Genomic DNA, 18,326 nt, shown 5'->3' on the forward strand with positions numbered 1-18,326 from the left:
TTACATGTGGGACACCTACCACAGCATGGCTCGCCAAGTGGTGCCGTGTCCACACCTGGGATCTGAACTGGTGAACCCCAGGCCACCGAAGCAGAATGTGAGCACTTAACTGCTGCGCCACTGGGCCTGCCCCTTGACTTTATATTTTATGGGTGATTACAATTTATCTACACTGGGCTAAAGCTAAAAGAAATAAGAGGACAAAACATCCATATTTAAAAACAAAATTCTCTTGAAAATTTTATTAACATTTATTTTTTTTGGAAATTTATTTTTATTGAGATATAATTGACATATAACATTGTGTAATTTTTTTTTTAAAGTCCCCCGTACATAGTTGCATATTCTAGTTGTGAGTGCCTCTGGTTGTGCTATGTAGGACACCACCTCAGCATGGCCTGATGAGTGGTGCCATGTCTGTACCCAGCATCCGAACTGGCGAAACCCTGGGCCACCGAAGCAGAGAGCACGAACCCAACCACTGGGTCATGGGGCCAGCCCTTTATTAACATTTAATAACAATAAATCATGAAGTTTTTTTTATGAAGTTTCTTTATGAAGTTACTGTTTTAAAGACGAAATTTATTTAAAAAGTCCTCATGTAAACCAATCAGACACAAATAAACTTTTATAACGAACTTCTCAAACAAATTTTTTTAATATCTATCTTTTTTCCTGGGATGACAACAGCATTACTATGATAGTATTAAGTTTTCTTTTTTATTCAAATGAACTGTTTTCAAGATTAATGGTTATTAGCAAATCTTAATTTTTACTCTGCTAAGGCAAGATAGAAACTTGATACTTTTAAATTATTTCTCAATTTCCTATGAACTATTTTATAGTAAAAAACTATCTGGGACTAAGTGTTCTTATGCTCAAATTCTAAAAGTAATCTTTAGTTTCAACTGAACTTGGTACTCCAAGATTGAAAAAATTTTTTTTAATGATATTTATATAATAAATATAATTTTAATCACTCAGTTCTTCCTCATCACTGAAATATGCGCTTTTCTTTATCCTTGGGCGTCTTGAATCATCTGATGTTGAGGGACCCCCTGAACTGGGTTTCCATTTTTTTTGTTCTTCTTCAATTTTGGCTTGCTGTAATGTGATTCAGGAAACAAACAAAACAAAACAAAACCAAGAGCCAGTTTAATATTATTATGGTGCACTAATTCAAAACATGGCAAAAACACACCACAAGTGCCAACACTCCCCACTTTCCCAGCCCATGAAGACAATTCTCCTCCATCAGGACATCCCTCCTCCATCCCTGAGTTATGTCCTAGTCTCACCATGCTACTCAAAATTATTCCAGGCAATTACTACTAAGTGACAGGCATGTGAAATGAAGCCTATCTGCCATCCCTGCCGGAGGTGGGAATATCATATAAAATACGACATTAGTTAACTAAAAGGAAAAATAAATTGACATATGCACCTACAGTTTATCAACTAAATTAAAATAAAATGTAGTTACATAAAACCAGGAGATTATATTCCCTTCATCAAAAAATGTTTCATATACAGGCATACTTCGGAGATATTGCGGGTTTGGTTCCAGACCACTGCAATAAAGTGAGTCCCATGAAATTCTGGTTTCCCAGCACATATAAAAGTTATGTTTACACTATACTGTAGTCTTTTAAGTGTGCAATAGCATTATGTCTAAAAAAACAATGTACATACTTATCTTAATTAAAAAATACTTTACTGCTAAAAAATGCTAACCATCACCTAAGCCTTCAGAGAGTCATAATCTTTTCTTTGCTGGTGGAGGGTCTTGCCTTAGTGTTGATGGCTGCTGACTGATGAGGGTGGTGGTTGCTGAAGGTTGGAGTGGCTGTGGCAATTTCTTAGAATAAGACAACAATGAAGTCAGCTGCATCAACTGACTGTTCCTTTCACAATCGATTTCTCTGTGGCATGCAATGCTGTTTCACAGCATTTTACCCACAGTAGAACTTCTTTCAAAAGTGGAGTCAATCCTCTCAAACTCTGCTGCTGCTTCATCAACTAGGTTTATGGAATATTCTAAATCCTTTGTTGTCATTTCAACAATCTTCACAGCATCTTCACCAGGAGCAGATTCCATCACAAGAAACCACTTTCTTTGTTCATCCATACGAAGCAGCTCCTCATCCATTAAAGTTTTATCATCAGATTGCAGCAATTCAGTTACATCTTCAGGCTTCACTTCTAATTCTAGTCCTCTTGCTCTTTCCACCACATCTGCAGTTACTTCCTCCACTGAAGTCTTGAACCCCCTAAGACATCCATGAGGGTTGAAATCAACTCCTTCCAAACTCCTAATAATGTTGATATTTTAAGCTCTTTCCATGAATCACAAATGTTCTTAATAGCATTTAGAATGGAGAATCCTTTCCAGAAGGTTTTGCCCAGATCCATCAGAGAGACTGAATCACTATCTATGGCAGCTATAGCCTTATGAAATGTATTTCTTGAAATAATAATAAGACTTGAAAGTCAAAATTGCATCTTGATCCATGGGCTTCATGCCATGTTAGCAGGCATGAAAACAACAATAATTGCATTGTACATCTCTATCAGAGCGCTAGGGTAAGCAGGTGCATTGTCAATGAGCAGTAATAGTTTGAAAGGAATCTGTTTTTTCTGAGCAGTATGTCTCACCAGAGGGCTTAAAATGTTCAGTAAACCATGTTGTAAACAGATGTGCTGTCATCCAGTCTTTGTTGTTCCATTTATAGACCATAGGCAGAGTAGATTTAGCATAATTCTTAATGGCCCTAGGATTTTCAGAATGGTAAATGAGCATTGGTTTCAACTTAAAAGTCATCAGCTGCATTAGCCCCTAAGAAGTCAGCCTGTCCTTTGAAGGTTTGAAGCCAGGCACTGACTTCTCCTCTGTGGCTATGGAAAGTCCTAGATGGCATCTTCTTCCAACATAAGGCTGTTTCCTCTACATTGAAAATCTGTTGTTTAGTGCAGCCACCTTCCTTAATTATCTTAGCTAGATCTTCTGGATAACTCGCTGCAGCTTCTACATCACCACTTGCTGCTTCACCTTGCACTTTTATGTTATGGAGATGGCTTCTCTCCTTAAACCTCATGAACCAACCTCTGCTACCTTAAAACTTTTCTTCTGAAGCTTCCTCACCTCTCTCAGCCTTCATAGAATTGAAGAGAGTAAGGGCCTTGCTCTGGATTAGGCTTTGGTTTAAGGGAATGTTGTTGTTGGTTTGATCTTCTATCCAGACCACTAAAACTTTTTCCACATCAGCAATAAGGCTGTTTCACTTTCTTGTCATATATGTGTTCAATGGGGTAGCACTTTTAATTTCCTCCAAGAACTTTTCCTTTGTATGCACAACTTGGCTAAGTGTTTGGCGCAAGAGGCCTAGCTTTTGGCCTTATCTCAGCTTTCGACATGCCTTCCTCACTAAGCTTAATCATTTCTAGCTTTTGATTTAAAGTGAGGGATATGTGACTCTTCCTTTCACTTGAACACTTAGAGGCCACTGTAGGGTTATTAACTGGCCTAACTTCAATATTATCCTGTCTCAGGGCGTAGGGAAGTCTGAGGAGAGGGAGAGATATGGGGTAATGGCCAGTTAGGGGAGCAGTCAGAACACACACAACATCTATCAGTTAAGTTCACTGTCTTGTATGGGTGCAGTTCATGGCACCTCAAAACAATTATAATAGTAACATCAAAGATCACTGATCACAGATCACCACAAGAAATATAATAATAATGAAAAAGTTTGAAATATTGTGAGAATTAACAAAACATAACACAGAGACGTGAAGCACGCAAATGCTGTTGGAAAAATGGTGCTGATGGACTTGCTCAACACAGAGTTGCCACAAACCTTCATTTGTAAAAGACGCAATATCTGCGAAACACAGTATCTGCAGAGCACAATAAAGTGAGGTATGCCTGTACTTGTGTTAGGGCCTTTAATGGGTAAAAGTATGTTTTTGGTTTTGTTTTGAAGTGAAGCTTCTTTTAAAACGATATCTTTGATCTAATAAGGGGTTAGCATCCAAAATATATGAAGAACTCAAACAATTCAACAACACAAAATACAAATAACCTGATTAAAAAAAGGGCAGAATCGACATTTTTCCAAAGAAGACATACAGGTGGCCAATGGGCACACAAGATGTTCAATATCACTAATCATTTGGGAAATGCGGATCAAAACCACAATGAGACATCATCTCACACCCATTAGAATGGCTATTATCAAAAAGACAAGAAATAAGTGTTGGAGAGGATGTGGAGAAAAGAGAACCCTCATACATTGTTGGTGGGTATGTAAACTGGTGCAGCCATTATGGAAAACACTATGGAGATTCCTCAAATAATTAAGAATAGAACTACCATAGATCTAGCTATTCTACTTCTGGATATTTATCTGAAGAATATGAAAACACTAATTTGAAAAGATATGTACACCCTTATGTTCACTGCAACATTACTTATAACAGCTAAGATATGGAAACAACCTAAGTGCCCATAAACGGATGAATGGATAAAGATGCAGCATATATGGTCATGTGTTGCTTAACAAGGAGGATACCTTTTGAGAAATGCATCGCTAGGCAATTTTGTCATTGTGTGATCATCATAGAGTATGCTTACACAAACCCAGATGATATAGGCTACTACACACTCAAGCTATATGGTACTAATCTTATGGGACCACCATTGTATATATGGTATATCACTGACCGAATGTCATTATGTCGCACATGACTATACATACAACAGAATACTACTCAGCCATAAAAAAGGATAACATCTTGCCATTTATGACAACATGGATGGACCCTGAGGGTATTATGCTAAGTAAAATAAATCAGATGGAGAAACCCAAATACTGTATGATTTCACTCATATGTGGAATATAAAAAACAAAACAAAGAAAAAAACAAAAAACTCAGAAGCAGACAATAGATTGGTGGTTACCACAGGGGAAGGGAGGTAGGGTAAGGGCAACATGAGTGAAGGTGGTCAATTGTATGGTGACAAATGGAAACTAGACTTTTGGTGGTGAGCATGCTGTGGTGTATATAGATGTTGAATTATAATGTTGTATACCTGAAACCTATATAATGTTATAAACCAATGTTGCCTGAAAAAAAAGGACCAAAAAAAATAAAACAATATCTTTAATAAAATCTTTTCTGTTGGGATAAATTCATTTTAATCAAATAGTTCTGCTCAATTCTATAATGAAAACAGATTAAAACATTAAAAGAGTTATGGGGCCCTTAAAATCTACAAAGAACCAAGGAGAACTTTTCCATCACGCTGCTCTAAAGATCTTAAAGAAATAGCCTGCCTCCTAAAGTTTAGGAAGTGAAGGGGAAAGACGGAGGTTGCCATGAGGAGATGATCAATAAAGTAAGCAAGGAATACACAACTGTTAACCCAAGGCAGCTACTGCATGGTGTCTTTTAAAGGAACTGCTCAGTACCTGGAAAGCTATGGCCTGGCTGAGGCTGTCAAGAGCTGGGTCTTCCCCTTCATCTTCACTCTCTTCTACTCCTTCACTAAATTATTACCCAAAAAAAAAATCAGAATACACTCAGTCAAGAGTACAAAGACAGAAGCAACACAATAAAGTACTTAGTAAGAATGGTTATACATACATTTCTTCTTCTGGTTCAGGAATTTTCTTTTTTTTCTTTTTCTCCTTCTTCTTTGGAGGTTCACGTTCTCCAAGCATATTTTTAGGACAGGCATAACTTAAGTGTCCACTTTCCTTTTGTTTCCCATTAAAAAGGAAAGAAAAATACTATATTTGTTGTGTTATTAACAGAATCTTGCCTGGTACCCTAAGACTAAAAGGTTTTAGAAGTTACAAAAGAATACTGTCACACTGGGAATATACACAAAGAAATTAACAAAACTGATTACTTTAATATTTAGAAGGAAGAGATTATGATATTATAACTCCCAATAAACAACTTTAACAATAAGGGAGTATTTTAGTAGTTTCACTAAGAGTAAAAGAAGTATTCTTCCTACAAACATTTTATTATTATTATGTGTGAGGAAGATTTACCCTGAGCTAACATCCATTGCCAATGCTGCTTTTTTTTGCTTGAGGAAGATTAGCCCTCAGCTAACAACTGTGCCAATCTTCCTCCACTTTATATGTGGGATGCCTCCACAGCATGGCTGCTGAGTAGAATAAGTCGGCACCCAGGATCTGAACCTGTGAACCCCAGGCTACCGAAGTGGAATGTGTGGAACTTTAACTACTCGGCCACGGGGCGGGCCCCCTTACAAACATTTTAAATCTCAAGTTTCAGGATATAAAACAATTCAAAATTTAAGTGGAAATGGACCACCTATCTTAAATGTAAAAATTTTAAGTTATTATTTGATATAATGGGGACAAAACTATTCCTGTTAACTTCCAAAATGTTGCTTAACATTCTGTTTTAAAAACAAACGGAAAATTTAAAGTCTTCCTCACTTTTCCTATTAATTTCATTTTGCTCCTTACATCTAGACTTTACCTGCACTGTCCAATTATGGTAGCCACCAGGTATAATTCTTTTATGGCTACTAAGAACCTGTCTGAATTGATATGCACGATAAGGGTAAATACACACTGGATTTTGAATAATGTAAAATATATTAATTTTTAAAAATATTAATTATGTGTTCAAATGATATTGTAGATATATACTGGGTTAAATATAAGATATTATTAATTTTTATCTGGTTCTTTTCTTTTTTTTTCTGCTGAGAAGGATTAGCCCTGAGCTAACATCTGTGCCAATCTTCCTCCACTTTATATGTGGGTCACCACAACAGCATGGCTGATGAGTGGTGTAGGTCTGCACCTGAGATCCAAACCTGTGAACCCGGGCTGCCAGAGCAAAGTGTGTCAAACTTAACCACTAGGCCATAGGGCTGACCCCTTCCTGTTTCTTTTTTTAATGTGGCTACTTGAAAATTTAAAATTACATTTATGGCTTGCATTATATTCATATTTGACAGTGCCAAACTAGCCATAATATGATAATGAGCCAAAATACTGATTTGTTAAACATAAGACAATGAACTACAGTCATACACAGGACAATGGCGTCTCGGTCAACAATGGACCACATATGAGACGATGGTCCCATAAAATTAGTACCATATAACCTAGATGTGTAGCAGACTATACCATCTAGGTTTGTGCAAGCATGCACTATGATGTCACAGTGACAAAATTGCCTGATGACACATTTCTCATAAGTATCCCCACTGTTAAGCAACACATGACTGTATAATCTGTACATTAGCTCACTAAATTACATTTATGAAGTAACATGTGACAGAAAGGGAGTGTAGAGAGCCTAAGCCAGGATTAGAACAATAGAAGAGAAAAATAATCATGCTTTTTTAGTTCACAAAGCATCAAATAGACTGTGTACTTTGAATATCTGGGGACATGGCTGAACCCAAGAGGTGTTATTGTTAATGAATTGCTGAGAGAATGTACTTAGAGAAGCATTTTCCAAACTGTTTTTGGAATAATGGCATAAGAAAATATGTTAACATATCCCATATTTTAAAAAAAAGAATTTAGTAGTAAAATAACTTTGGGAAAAACTAGGCTACATAAATGTAAGCAGATTCTTTTCGGGGCGGGGGGAATTTAAGAAATATAAACATGTACAAAGTCTAACAAATCTATGGATCCATAAACCAAAAAGACAGATTAATAGATTCATCCAGGATTTCTCAGATAATTTGATATTTACTGTGAATATGAGGATACATACTAATCTATCTAACCATATGTGACCATGACTACTCCTCCATTTCTTCCTTCCTTTTCTTTTCTTTTTAAACAAAACTCAGGACTCTAGAACACAGTTTCTGAAACATTAACTTAAGAGGTGAGAATCACAGGTTAGAATCACAGAAATTGACAGAATGTACCCAAGGCCTTGCTTGCTCTTTCCTTCTATCCATCTATCCATCCATCCATCCGTCTATCTGTTTATCTATATATCTTTTGGGGGAAGGAGAAGTAGGGAGTGGCAGCGGAGGAAAGGACCCCAAATCATTTCCTTGTATCTTCCTCATGATTTTGTAGCCAGGAAAATGTCTCTCAGTAATCCTCTCCCCAGTAATACAGCGGGACCCTGTTTTTTAAAGTATTTTATATAGGCATTTTGGAAAGTGACAGCAATTAAGACCAACACTGAAGTTCTCTTGCTATCATTACGGGCCTTGTGCAAAATTGTTCTCTGGCTATATATCTCTAATCACCAAAAGTTTAAATGAATAACGACAGATGATGGGAACTAGGTATGAAAATTTGGGGATAGTTCAGTTACAAAACATTTGCAGTACTAATAGGAATATTATTCCTATTAATACAATATCCTAATTAATAGGTCATAAGATAATGCTTATACTGAGCTGTAATGCTTAAACACTGGCAAAGTATTATAGAAACAGGTAATATCCTATTAACACAAAAACTTATGGGGAACTAAAATCTTTCAAAACAGTAAAGTAATTAGTCTAACAGTTTTTAATCTAACAATTTTCAAAGATTTAGAAACTAGAGAAAGTACCACTGTATATTACCCAGCTCAGGTTATCTTTACGTACTGCATTTCAATTGAGTTTCCTTAGATGAGTCTGGAATTCCAAAGTAAAATAACTTTCATAACCCAGTTTTAGCCAGTCAGAAGTTTTGGAGAACACAAATAAAACACTGATGTGAAAAATACCTTACAGTAAACTATGGAAAATTGCATTGTTTTAGGTATACTCACCCCACATTCATAACACTTAGATTTATCAAAGTAGTTTCGTCTTCGGATAAACTCAGCTGCTCTTCCATTGTCAATAGCAATGCTTGCTTTTATCACTCTACCAAATAACTAAACCAGAAAAAAATGTAATTGCAGAAGGATGTATTTCATCGAAACCTAAAACTACAGTTATTTGATCCCATTGCCTCAAACCTTCAATTCCATTTTATTTTTTAGATTATTATAGCAATTCCCTACTCAGTTGTGATAAATTCTATCCAGTAGAATATATTCTTATTCCTTAGATTCTACCAATGTTTTGGGAACCCAGTAGAGTTTTGACCTCTTTTCTCTCCCATAAGTTAAATACCCTCAGAATCTACTGTACCCATCAGACTTGACCATCCACTGCATCCCCCACATGTTTAGCCTGAATGAGCAAAAAGGCTTTTGGGTTAAAAAATGGCTTACCTGTTTGTTGTTTATTGCCCTGGTACAGTTTTGTGCAGAGTCTTTATCCAAAAATAAAATAAATGCAACCCCTTTACTCCTCCTGGTATCTTTATCTTTCATAATGGTAACCCTTAAAGCATAAACAAATAGGCAGTTAAAAATAATGAGGCAGTAATAAATAAAATAGATTTTAATAAATACTTGGAAAACTCAAGTGTTCAAATAAGGGTTAATAAAACACAAAGTAAGAGAAATTAATACATTTGACAAATCAGCTATCTCTTCAACAACATGGGATATCAAGGAGCATGGAAATGAGAAAGTGTGATACTGATTTAACACAAGTGAGCAGAGCTATTAGGAGCATCTGATAAAGCAAACATTAATCAGAGGTTGAAGGATGAAGTAAAGAGATTACAGAGACAACGGAATCTTGGAGAGTAGGCATAATTCCTCTTCTCTGCTAACTCCCTCACCATGCAGGAAAAGCCAAAACAAAACTGAGGAATCTTAAATTATTTTTTTCTAGGTTTTAGAATCTAATTGTATTCTTAATATTCTTTTAAAGAATCTCCAGTTCTGTGGTCCTTAGCCATACCATCCAAGGTACCTAAGTGACAGGAATGGTGATAAGAGCACAGAGCCTACTCTTTGTCCTGACCTCTTACACATCCCTCATCCTGTGACCCTTGTTCAGCATGTCATTAAATACAGTTTAAAAAACAATGTTCAACAAAGCTCTTGGGAGAAATGGCTGATTTCAAGGCTGGGCCAGGGTAAGTACAAGATGAACTTGGAACATCTTGTTATCCTTAAAATAAAAAGAAACGATGGAGCATGGAACAAGAATACAGAAGTCAGGTAGAAGGAGCTCCCATTGGCCAAATCTAGGACAATCTCAGTACCAATTAAGTATAGTATTGAGTTATAAACCATAGAAAAAATTAAGAATTCATAAGTCTATATTAATAAGAAATAGAAGATAAATGAGGGAGAAGGTAGGGCTCTTGCTTACAGCAGAAGGCCAAGGGATGACTAGTGAATGTACAGAATGCTGGAGTTGGAAAATCACCATTTACAACAATCATGGTAAAGACTGGATCAGGCAAGAATCCTTAATGAATGCTAAATCTAACATGAAATTTTTATGTGGAATAGGATATTTCATTGTTTTAAGGGTGTCTCCCACAGACTACTTATTAGTTGCAAAGGGAAAAAAAATATAATTACACAGTGGAGAAACTGGTCAACACCTTGACTGGGTGATTAAAATTAATATCACTAATGAGGGACAGATGGACACTGTATGAATCCAGATTTGATACCCTCAGAACAGAACATCACCTATACAGTATACCAGCCAAGACTACTTAACCCCAATCTAATCGTGAGGCAACATCAGAAAAACACAAAATGAGGGGGAAAAAAGATGGGAGAGAGCTATATTCTCTATAAATGTTCCAGATTACAGGAGGCTAAAACGATAGGACAGTTAAAGTCAACACCTAACTCTAGACTGGATCCTGTACCAGAGGGGAAAAATTCTACGTGGGACATCATTAGGTCAACTGAAAAATCGGAACATGGACGGGTGATTCAGTAAAATTATTTTATTAGTATAAATTTCTGAATTTGGTAACTGTACTGTGGTTATATAATATATAACCCTAGTTTTAGGAAATACACAACTGAAAGTATCTGAGTAAAGGGCGATGACGTTTGTAACTTACCTTCAAATGATTCCCAAAACCAAACTGTGTATACACATATGTATATATATACACACATACATGTACATATATATATATATATATACACATACACACTTACACACACATGAGGGAGAGAGAGAGTGCAAATGATGAAATAAACTGGGTAAAATGTTAACAATAGGTAAATTTGGGTAAAGGATATTTTGATGTTCTTTGTACTATTTTTGCAACTTTTTATAAATTGGCAATTATTTTCAAATAGTAAAAAAAAAATACGTTCAAGACAAAGCTTAATAACTTTCTAAAACCTGATTAACAGGCAAAGAGACAAAAGGATACAAGTGAATAAACAGAAATTTTATTTAATATTACATTTCACATTTTAAAATTTATTTTATTTGGATTTGGGTTTAGGTTCTTAGTTATTGGAATGAAACTGGTAAAATAATGCTGCTAAATTAAGAAAAGAGATGTCTTATTTCATTCAGAAAAGAAACATAAGTTGAAATAATTTAGGGAAAAATGAGCAACTAAAATGGTTTAGTTTTTTGAAAGAGTGCATCTCTTTATTCATTGAGCTTAGTAGTAAAGAAGAGAAGCCAAGTGCTTGATGAAGCTCAAGTGTAGACCGGTTCTCTTCAAGGCCACCATAGTTAGTCAGGATACGCAGGAAAGTTTTTAACCAATTTTAAAAGAAACATGAAGTAATATGGTTGCTTTAACTTTTGGAATTTTCATGTTTGTGAAGGTCAAAGTCATAAATATCGTTTTTTAAAGTACTATTTCACAAGAAGTGTTAGCTTTCTAAGTCATCCTCAGTTAATGATCTCTCTCATCTGTCCCCTCTTTTCCATTTGAGCTGCTTTTTTTCTTGTCCATGGTGGACAAGAAAATTAGTTTTAATAGTGTATTCTTACTGGTTCCCTTGATGTTAATTCTCTCATATGCTAGTGGAAGAGTCTTCCATTCAAGAAATAAATAAAATCACATCATTCCTTTGCTCAAAAATCTTTGGTTCTTCAAATTGCCTATTCTTTGGTCCAGCAATCAACATCCTTTATGATTTGGCTCCCTCTTTCCTCATCTTTCATCACTCCTTCTCACCCACAAACTAGGAGGTCTAGCCACAACCACTCAGTGTTCATAAAGCATGGCCTGAACTCCCCCACATCAGTGCCTCTGTTCAAATGGCTTCTATCTTCTTTCAAATCTCAATCTTTGTCTATTAGAATTTTACTCATTCTTCAGGGTTCAGAACAAGTAAGTCTTCTAACTGGAACTGATTTCTCCTCCTTTCTGCCAGTCTCTACTGAAATCTATTTATGTATAAACAATGCCTCATCTCATCTATTTTAATATAAACTCCTTTAAGGTTGTCTCTGTAACTTCTACTAAGCCTAGCTCCATATGAAGTAAAACAAAAAGATAGATACAAATGGGAAAGTAGTTTCTCAAAAGTTGCATCTGTTTGTTTATTCATGTGGTCATTCAATCACTCCAGTAACCTCAAGCCCAGGCACTAAGCACTGATAACATAAAGGCAGTAAGACAAGGTTTTTACCCTCAGGAAAAAGCTTAGAGTATAGAGAGAGACCTATAAACCAATTACAATACACTACTTTGATACCTTCTATGGTAACAGAAAAAAAATATTATACCAAGAATTTGAAAAGGACAAATCCAGGATGATTCCCACGTTTCCATCATGTGAAGACATAGATGGTGGCACCCTATCCTGATATAAGGTACAAGATGTACTCAGTTAAGCACATAGTATGAGGCAGACACTATTCTGGGAAACCTGGGGTGTCATCCATAACACTCCCTTCTCGCTCACACAACCCTTATATACAAAGTAAGTACATCACTAAGTATTACCCATTTGACTGCCTACCAGTCTCTCAAATCTGACCCTCTCTCAAGTCTGACAAATCTCTACCTCTCCACCTGTACCATCTCAGTCCAAATTTCTCCCCTGGGCTACAGATACAGCTTTCGGACTGGTTTCCCTGCATCTGCTCATGTTTACCTCCAATCCAATCTCTACACTGAGACCAGAATAAGCTCTTAAAAATATAAATCATGTTACTCCCTCATTTAAAATTCTTTAATAGATTCCTGGTGCTCTTAGGATTAAAAACAAGTGTCGTGTAACATGGTCAAGAAGCAAGATTAGGGGAACCTGTTTCCATCTCTGGACTCAACTTGTGCTTTCTCCTTTTGCTCACTCATCTCTAGTCATATTGGCCTTCTTTCTGTTTCTTGATCTCACTTTATTTTCTCTTGCCACAGGACCATTACACAAGCTATTCCCTCTCCCTGAAATGTTCCTCCCTTTCTTTTTGCCTACTTAACTCTTACTCAGCCTTTGGTTTCAACTCAAAGGATACTGACTTAGGCAAACCTACCCTGACTCTCTAGACTAGATCAGATCTTCCCTGTTTATAGGTGCTTATAACTCTGTATCTTTAACGTCATAGCATTCTCATGGTTTATAATTATATATTTATATGGAAATTCACTCAGAGATTCTGACAGACAGGGAAAACCAAGGAAAGGTAATGGCAGAGCTAATTAAGTAGGCTCTGGAATCAACTGCTGGATTCAAATCTTGTCTCCAACACTAACTAGCAATATACTTTATGTTTACTGTGTGCTTCAGTTTTGTCATTTACAATATTGGGTTAACAACAGTATCTACCTTAAAAGGTAGTTGTGGGAATTTAATGAGATAATATGTGTAAATAGGTTAGAAGAATGCCTAGCATATTTATATACTCATTGTTACATATCATCATTAGTGTTTTGATTGATAATGACTGTTCGAAATTCTGAAGACCCAAAAGTGTACCTAGAAGCATTTTTGATGATTTTTTAATAGAGAAGTAAGTTTAAAAGAAGTTAACCTCAGGATGCAAATGAACTTCAACTGTTTTAATATCCATTTATCAAAAGCTAGAATAAAAACAACCAGTTAAGAGAACTATACCATAAAGTCTTGGTTTTGTTTTGTTTTGTTTTTGCTGAGGAAGATTCACACTGTGGTAACATCTGTGCCAATCTTCCTCTACTTTTTTAGTACGTGAGCCACCAGCACAGCATGGCCACTAACAGAGAGGTGTGGGTCCACGCCCAAGAACTGAACCCAGGCTACCAAAGTGGAGTGTGCTGAACTTAACCACTAGGCCACTGGGGTTGGCCCTAATTCTTGGGATTTTAAATTTATACCAGAATATATATTGATTAAAAGATAGAGAGAATGAGAGTATCTTGCTTTTACTTTTTGCCCCATAATATAGTTGCTTGATTGATTTAAAATAGTGAATTAAATGAGAACTTCAAGTTCGTTTTATCCTTTCTTAACTCTGACCCCCAACTGATATTATCATTCCTGCCATTTCTGTATGTTTCTAGTCTTTCCAATTATATCAAAACTTTCTATGAAGGCAAAGAATATGTTTTTTATTTATTTATCAGTCTCATAAGTACTTTACATAGCATATGCATTGAAATATTAGTTTTTATATTCTATTTGTTTGACAACTGATAATCCATTTATAGTATACTTGATAATACACCTTCTAGTAACCAAAATATATATTTAATTGGAGCCTTTAATTTATGACTTATGTTGGATAACAGAATCAGTTTTAGTTCTCAGTAATATGATAAAAAATTATATTATTTAAATAATGATATATAAAGGAATAACATGAAATCATTAAATATGAGAATCTATTTTTATAGGACATGGAAAGATACTTATGATATAATGTCAAGTTAAAAAAAAGACAACAAAGTTGCACATACAGAATTGAGTCTCTTAAAAAACTGTCTATACACGTTTATGCACATGGAAAAATGATGGAAATATACATAAAAATGTTAACAATAGTATTTTCATTTTCTTTGATATCAAATATGTTTTATAGAAAAATAGCAAATCTAATTCCATTAAAAAAATAATGGAGAAGCAAATTCAGCTAAGCTTTTAAATGAAATTTAAAAATTTGATGTGAATACTTACTTTACAACTTTGCCATACTTGGAAAATATCTGAAACAGAAGACCACATAATAATTTACAATTTAATTTAAAATCATAAAAAAATTAAATTTTCAGGTTATACACTGACCACATTCTTTGTTGGTTTATGAAAAATTTTAACCTTTAATCTATAAGGCAGGCCCTAAAAGATGTATTTTTTTAGTGACTAGAGTAATATTCTTATTTTTGTCATTGGAGTCACAGGTATCTGCCTCAGTTCCTAAATGTCTGACAAAAGAGTGCATACAGAGGAAAAAACCCACTTTATAGGTGTGGTAGAGTGAAGGTACCCACATTGCACAAATGCTGTGTTCCTGTGGTATATCCTGGTAACCATCAACCTCACCACAGCTCCAGAGAAACCTTGTGCTTCAGATGTTAATATAGTGGAATATCACTATTCCGAGCCTATCCCCACCCCATCAAGCAATTACTGTTTCAGAAGACAGGTCCTTAGACCACTTATAAAACAAAAAAGCTTCTATAATGAAAAACCCATTCCAACTGGTCTCTTTCTTCTGCCCACCCTTAATATGTTGGTGGAACTTTATAGTTGGCCCTTTCTTCACTTGTACTTCAACATCTCATCTATTTCTATTGTTTCAGCCTCCAACTATATACTAATAGTTCTTATTTATTATGTAATACTTCTTAGAAACGTCTTTTAGCATACATTAATATATGCAATCAACACGAATAAATTTTTGAGGTCTGTGATTAAGTTGTGTAATGCTAGGATATAGTATAACTGGATTGCAGTGTTAGCAACACTGAATTCTGAAGACTAATACAGATAGTTTTCTGTATAACACTTTCTAAACGCTTCTCATTTCACTCAGAGTCCTAACCATTCTCTATGTAGGCCCTATAAGGCACCCCTGTATGGGCTTACCTCTGACTGCCCCTCCTCTTCTCTCCACTTGATTGACTGTGCCTGAAATGCTTGTCCCCTAGGCATCTGCATGGCTGCCTCTCACTTCCTTCAGGTCTTTATCCAAAAGTCACCTTCTTAATAAAGATTTATACCACCCATGTAAAATTTCACCTCCATTCCCAAGCTAACATTTAATAGTCCTCCTTTCCTGCTTTATTTTTTCTCTTTAGCACCTAACATCTTAACATTAACTTAGCACTTAAATTTTTATATTTCACATTGTTTCTCTATCTTGCTATATTGTTAGTGTCAAGAGGGATTTTCATCTTTTTGTTCACTGATGTATTCCTAGTACATGTAAGAGTGCTCAGCATATAGTAAGCTTTCAACCAACACAGAAATGTCTCTATTTTGATACAAGGAAGAAAGCTAACGTTTATTTTCTCCTCTGTTCTTTGAGACTCAAGCTATCTTAGCTAAGTAATTAATCAAGTATTATGTAGCACCTATGCAGCATCTCTCTACTTAAAGTCTACCCAAAATATGGAGAGAAGAGGTCACACTTGAATGAAAGGATTCACGTCATTCTTTCCATTGCCTTTCAACCACCCATCTGCAGGACAGGCACAGGAAATTTTGTTCTCTGTAAGGTAAAGAGGTGAAAAAAGACGCTGGAAGGGTTTTTTCTCTCCCTCAGTCACCTCTATCCTGAATTGATTTATTAACAAAATTTATGAAACTGTTAAGTTTCTGCCACATACGTAAATTAAGACATACTTTCAGAATTTGAGGGTTAGAAAAGGGATCTGTTTGCTTCGATCAGCCCTTTCCTCCAAAACCTCCACCCTACTACCAGTGTCAGAAGCCAAGTAAGCGAGCAGGGAACATTAGCGTATCACAAGTTGCTCCCACTTCATTATGCTAGCTATGTCTTCCGTGTGTATAAAGAACTTGTTACTCTCTATAAAAGCACTGCAAATTCTCTTTGGAAATTAAAGTGTCTAATTTTTTTCACTTACATTTGCAATAGAGGTCTTTGGTATTGGTGGTTCAAGTGCCTTGTAAGGTACTTATTAAGAATTCTGCTAAGGAGAAATGCTTGCTTCAGCTAAATATGTATCTCAAATAGACAATTCAGTAGATAACCATACTAAAATTTACTTACCCGGTATAAGTCATTGTTGGTCAAGGAAAAGGGCAAGTTGGATACATACACTGTGCTTTTACTTGGGGCCAATCCGCCACTCATTTCTAAAAAGGAAAATAAACCCAGAGGCAATTTAAACCAGACATTCTTCATTCCAAGTAAAACCAATATAGGCAATCACTGATTTAATTATGCCAGATTTATACACCTTCCTTACTTCTTAGTAATAGATAGGAACAATGACTCCAGCTAGATGAATTAAGAAATTCCTCTTCTCCAGACACCATTTAGGTATTTTCTGGTTCTTCTTTCAAGCAGATTATTTACATTAACCCTTTCAGATGGAGGAAAAATTCTGAGGTTACTCTTAACCTCCCCTCAGGCTAAGAGCAAGAAAGTGCTTTCAAATAAACATGATAGCTTACCTACCCACATCAGAAAGAGCCCGGGAGCTCAGAAAGAACCTTAGCCATTGATTTTTCACTAATACTATGGGTGGGTACCTTTTTGGTTGTCTTAATATTTTTCTCTGGTGTGGTGTTAACAGGAAATTTTAGCGTCACATTTTGATGATGCAAATAAAGTTCTTTCGAATCACTAACTTAGCATATTATTGCCAAATCATGAAATGATACGTTTTGTTATATGAATGTTTCAGTGCCTTGAAGGACACTGACCTGTACATGTATTTTTAAGTTTACAAATATAATCTGTATCGAATTTTCATACCCTATTTTACGAAGTCAGCAAATTATCTGTGAAAATTATAGGGACTCAACCAAGTTCGAGTTTTCGATTTCAAAAGCGTGTGCGGGGTGTATTTAAGATAGGAGGACGGACTATCACAAATGGCAAAATATTGATTCTAAGGCGTACCATCTCGCCAAGTAATGGGAAAACTGGTTGACGCTTGGGAGGATTTTTTTGGGGAATTATTTAGACAACTTCAGAAACACAACATCAATAGGTTGCTTTTTAAAAGTTTCCCATTCGACACTCTTTACACGTTAGCCGTTCTGGTAAGATCTGCGAGGGCAGGCAAAGGTAATGGTCCTGGAATAAAAAGGGTGGAGGGAGAGAGGGGCAAACCTCTTTGCGGCAGGGGCTGGGGAGCGACCCGCAGGGAGAAAGGCCGCATCTAAGGGGCGGTTACCTTCTAATGGGGCGGGCCCGGGAGACCAGAAGAGCGCGAGCCCTCGGCTCAGTTGGGGCTCAACCCCGACTCTCGCTCGCCCCTCGCAGCGGCCTTGGCATCACCGGTGCTGGGATGGGTCAGGCGCCAGAGACGAGAAAGCAGCAGCGGCAGCAGCGCCACTTCCCGGCT

At 36.2% G+C, this 18,326-nt stretch overlaps 1 protein-coding gene across 2 annotated transcripts; it reads right to left on the reverse strand.

Moving 5' to 3' along the window:
* Positions 1-214: 214 nt before the first annotated feature.
* Positions 215-18,296, reverse strand: ZCRB1 (zinc finger CCHC-type and RNA binding motif containing 1). 2 transcript variants are annotated; one of them, XM_008538935.2, is made up of 8 exons: positions 18,156-18,296; positions 17,021-17,106; positions 14,962-14,990; positions 9,241-9,352; positions 8,791-8,898; positions 5,647-5,759; positions 5,472-5,547; positions 215-1,104 (listed from the first exon to the last, which is right to left on the reverse strand). In XM_008538935.2, the coding sequence occupies exons 2-8, from the start codon at positions 17,102-17,104 to the stop codon at positions 973-975; spliced, it is 654 nt and encodes a 217-aa protein (XP_008537157.1). In that variant the 5' UTR covers positions 17,105-17,106; positions 18,156-18,296; the 3' UTR covers positions 215-972. The 2 variants fall into 2 exon arrangements, with proteins under 2 accessions (XP_008537157.1, XP_070477182.1); XM_070621081.1 differs by having other exon boundaries at positions 5,647-5,792.
* Positions 18,297-18,326: the final 30 nt, after the last annotated feature.

This window comes from Equus przewalskii, chromosome 5, assembly GCF_037783145.1.
Source record: "Equus przewalskii isolate Varuska chromosome 5, EquPr2, whole genome shotgun sequence".
NCBI classification, from domain to species: domain Eukaryota; kingdom Metazoa; phylum Chordata; class Mammalia; order Perissodactyla; family Equidae; genus Equus; species Equus przewalskii.

What these genes read in the sequence shown, in the direction of transcription:
- ZCRB1 (XM_070621081.1), bottom strand. Translation starts at nt 17,104, where the DNA reads ATGAGTGGCGGATTGGCCCCAAGTAAAAGCACAGTGTATGTATCCAAC. An exon ending in CCAACAATGACTTATACCGG is followed by an intron (nt 14,991 to 17,020) that starts GTAAGTAAATTT and finishes CTTCTGTTTCAG; the next exon opens with ATATTTTCCAAGTATGGCAA. An exon ending in GGGCAATAAACAACAAACAG is followed by an intron (nt 8,899 to 9,240) that starts GTAAGCCATTTT and finishes TTTCTGGTTTAG; the next exon opens with TTATTTGGTAGAGTGATAAA.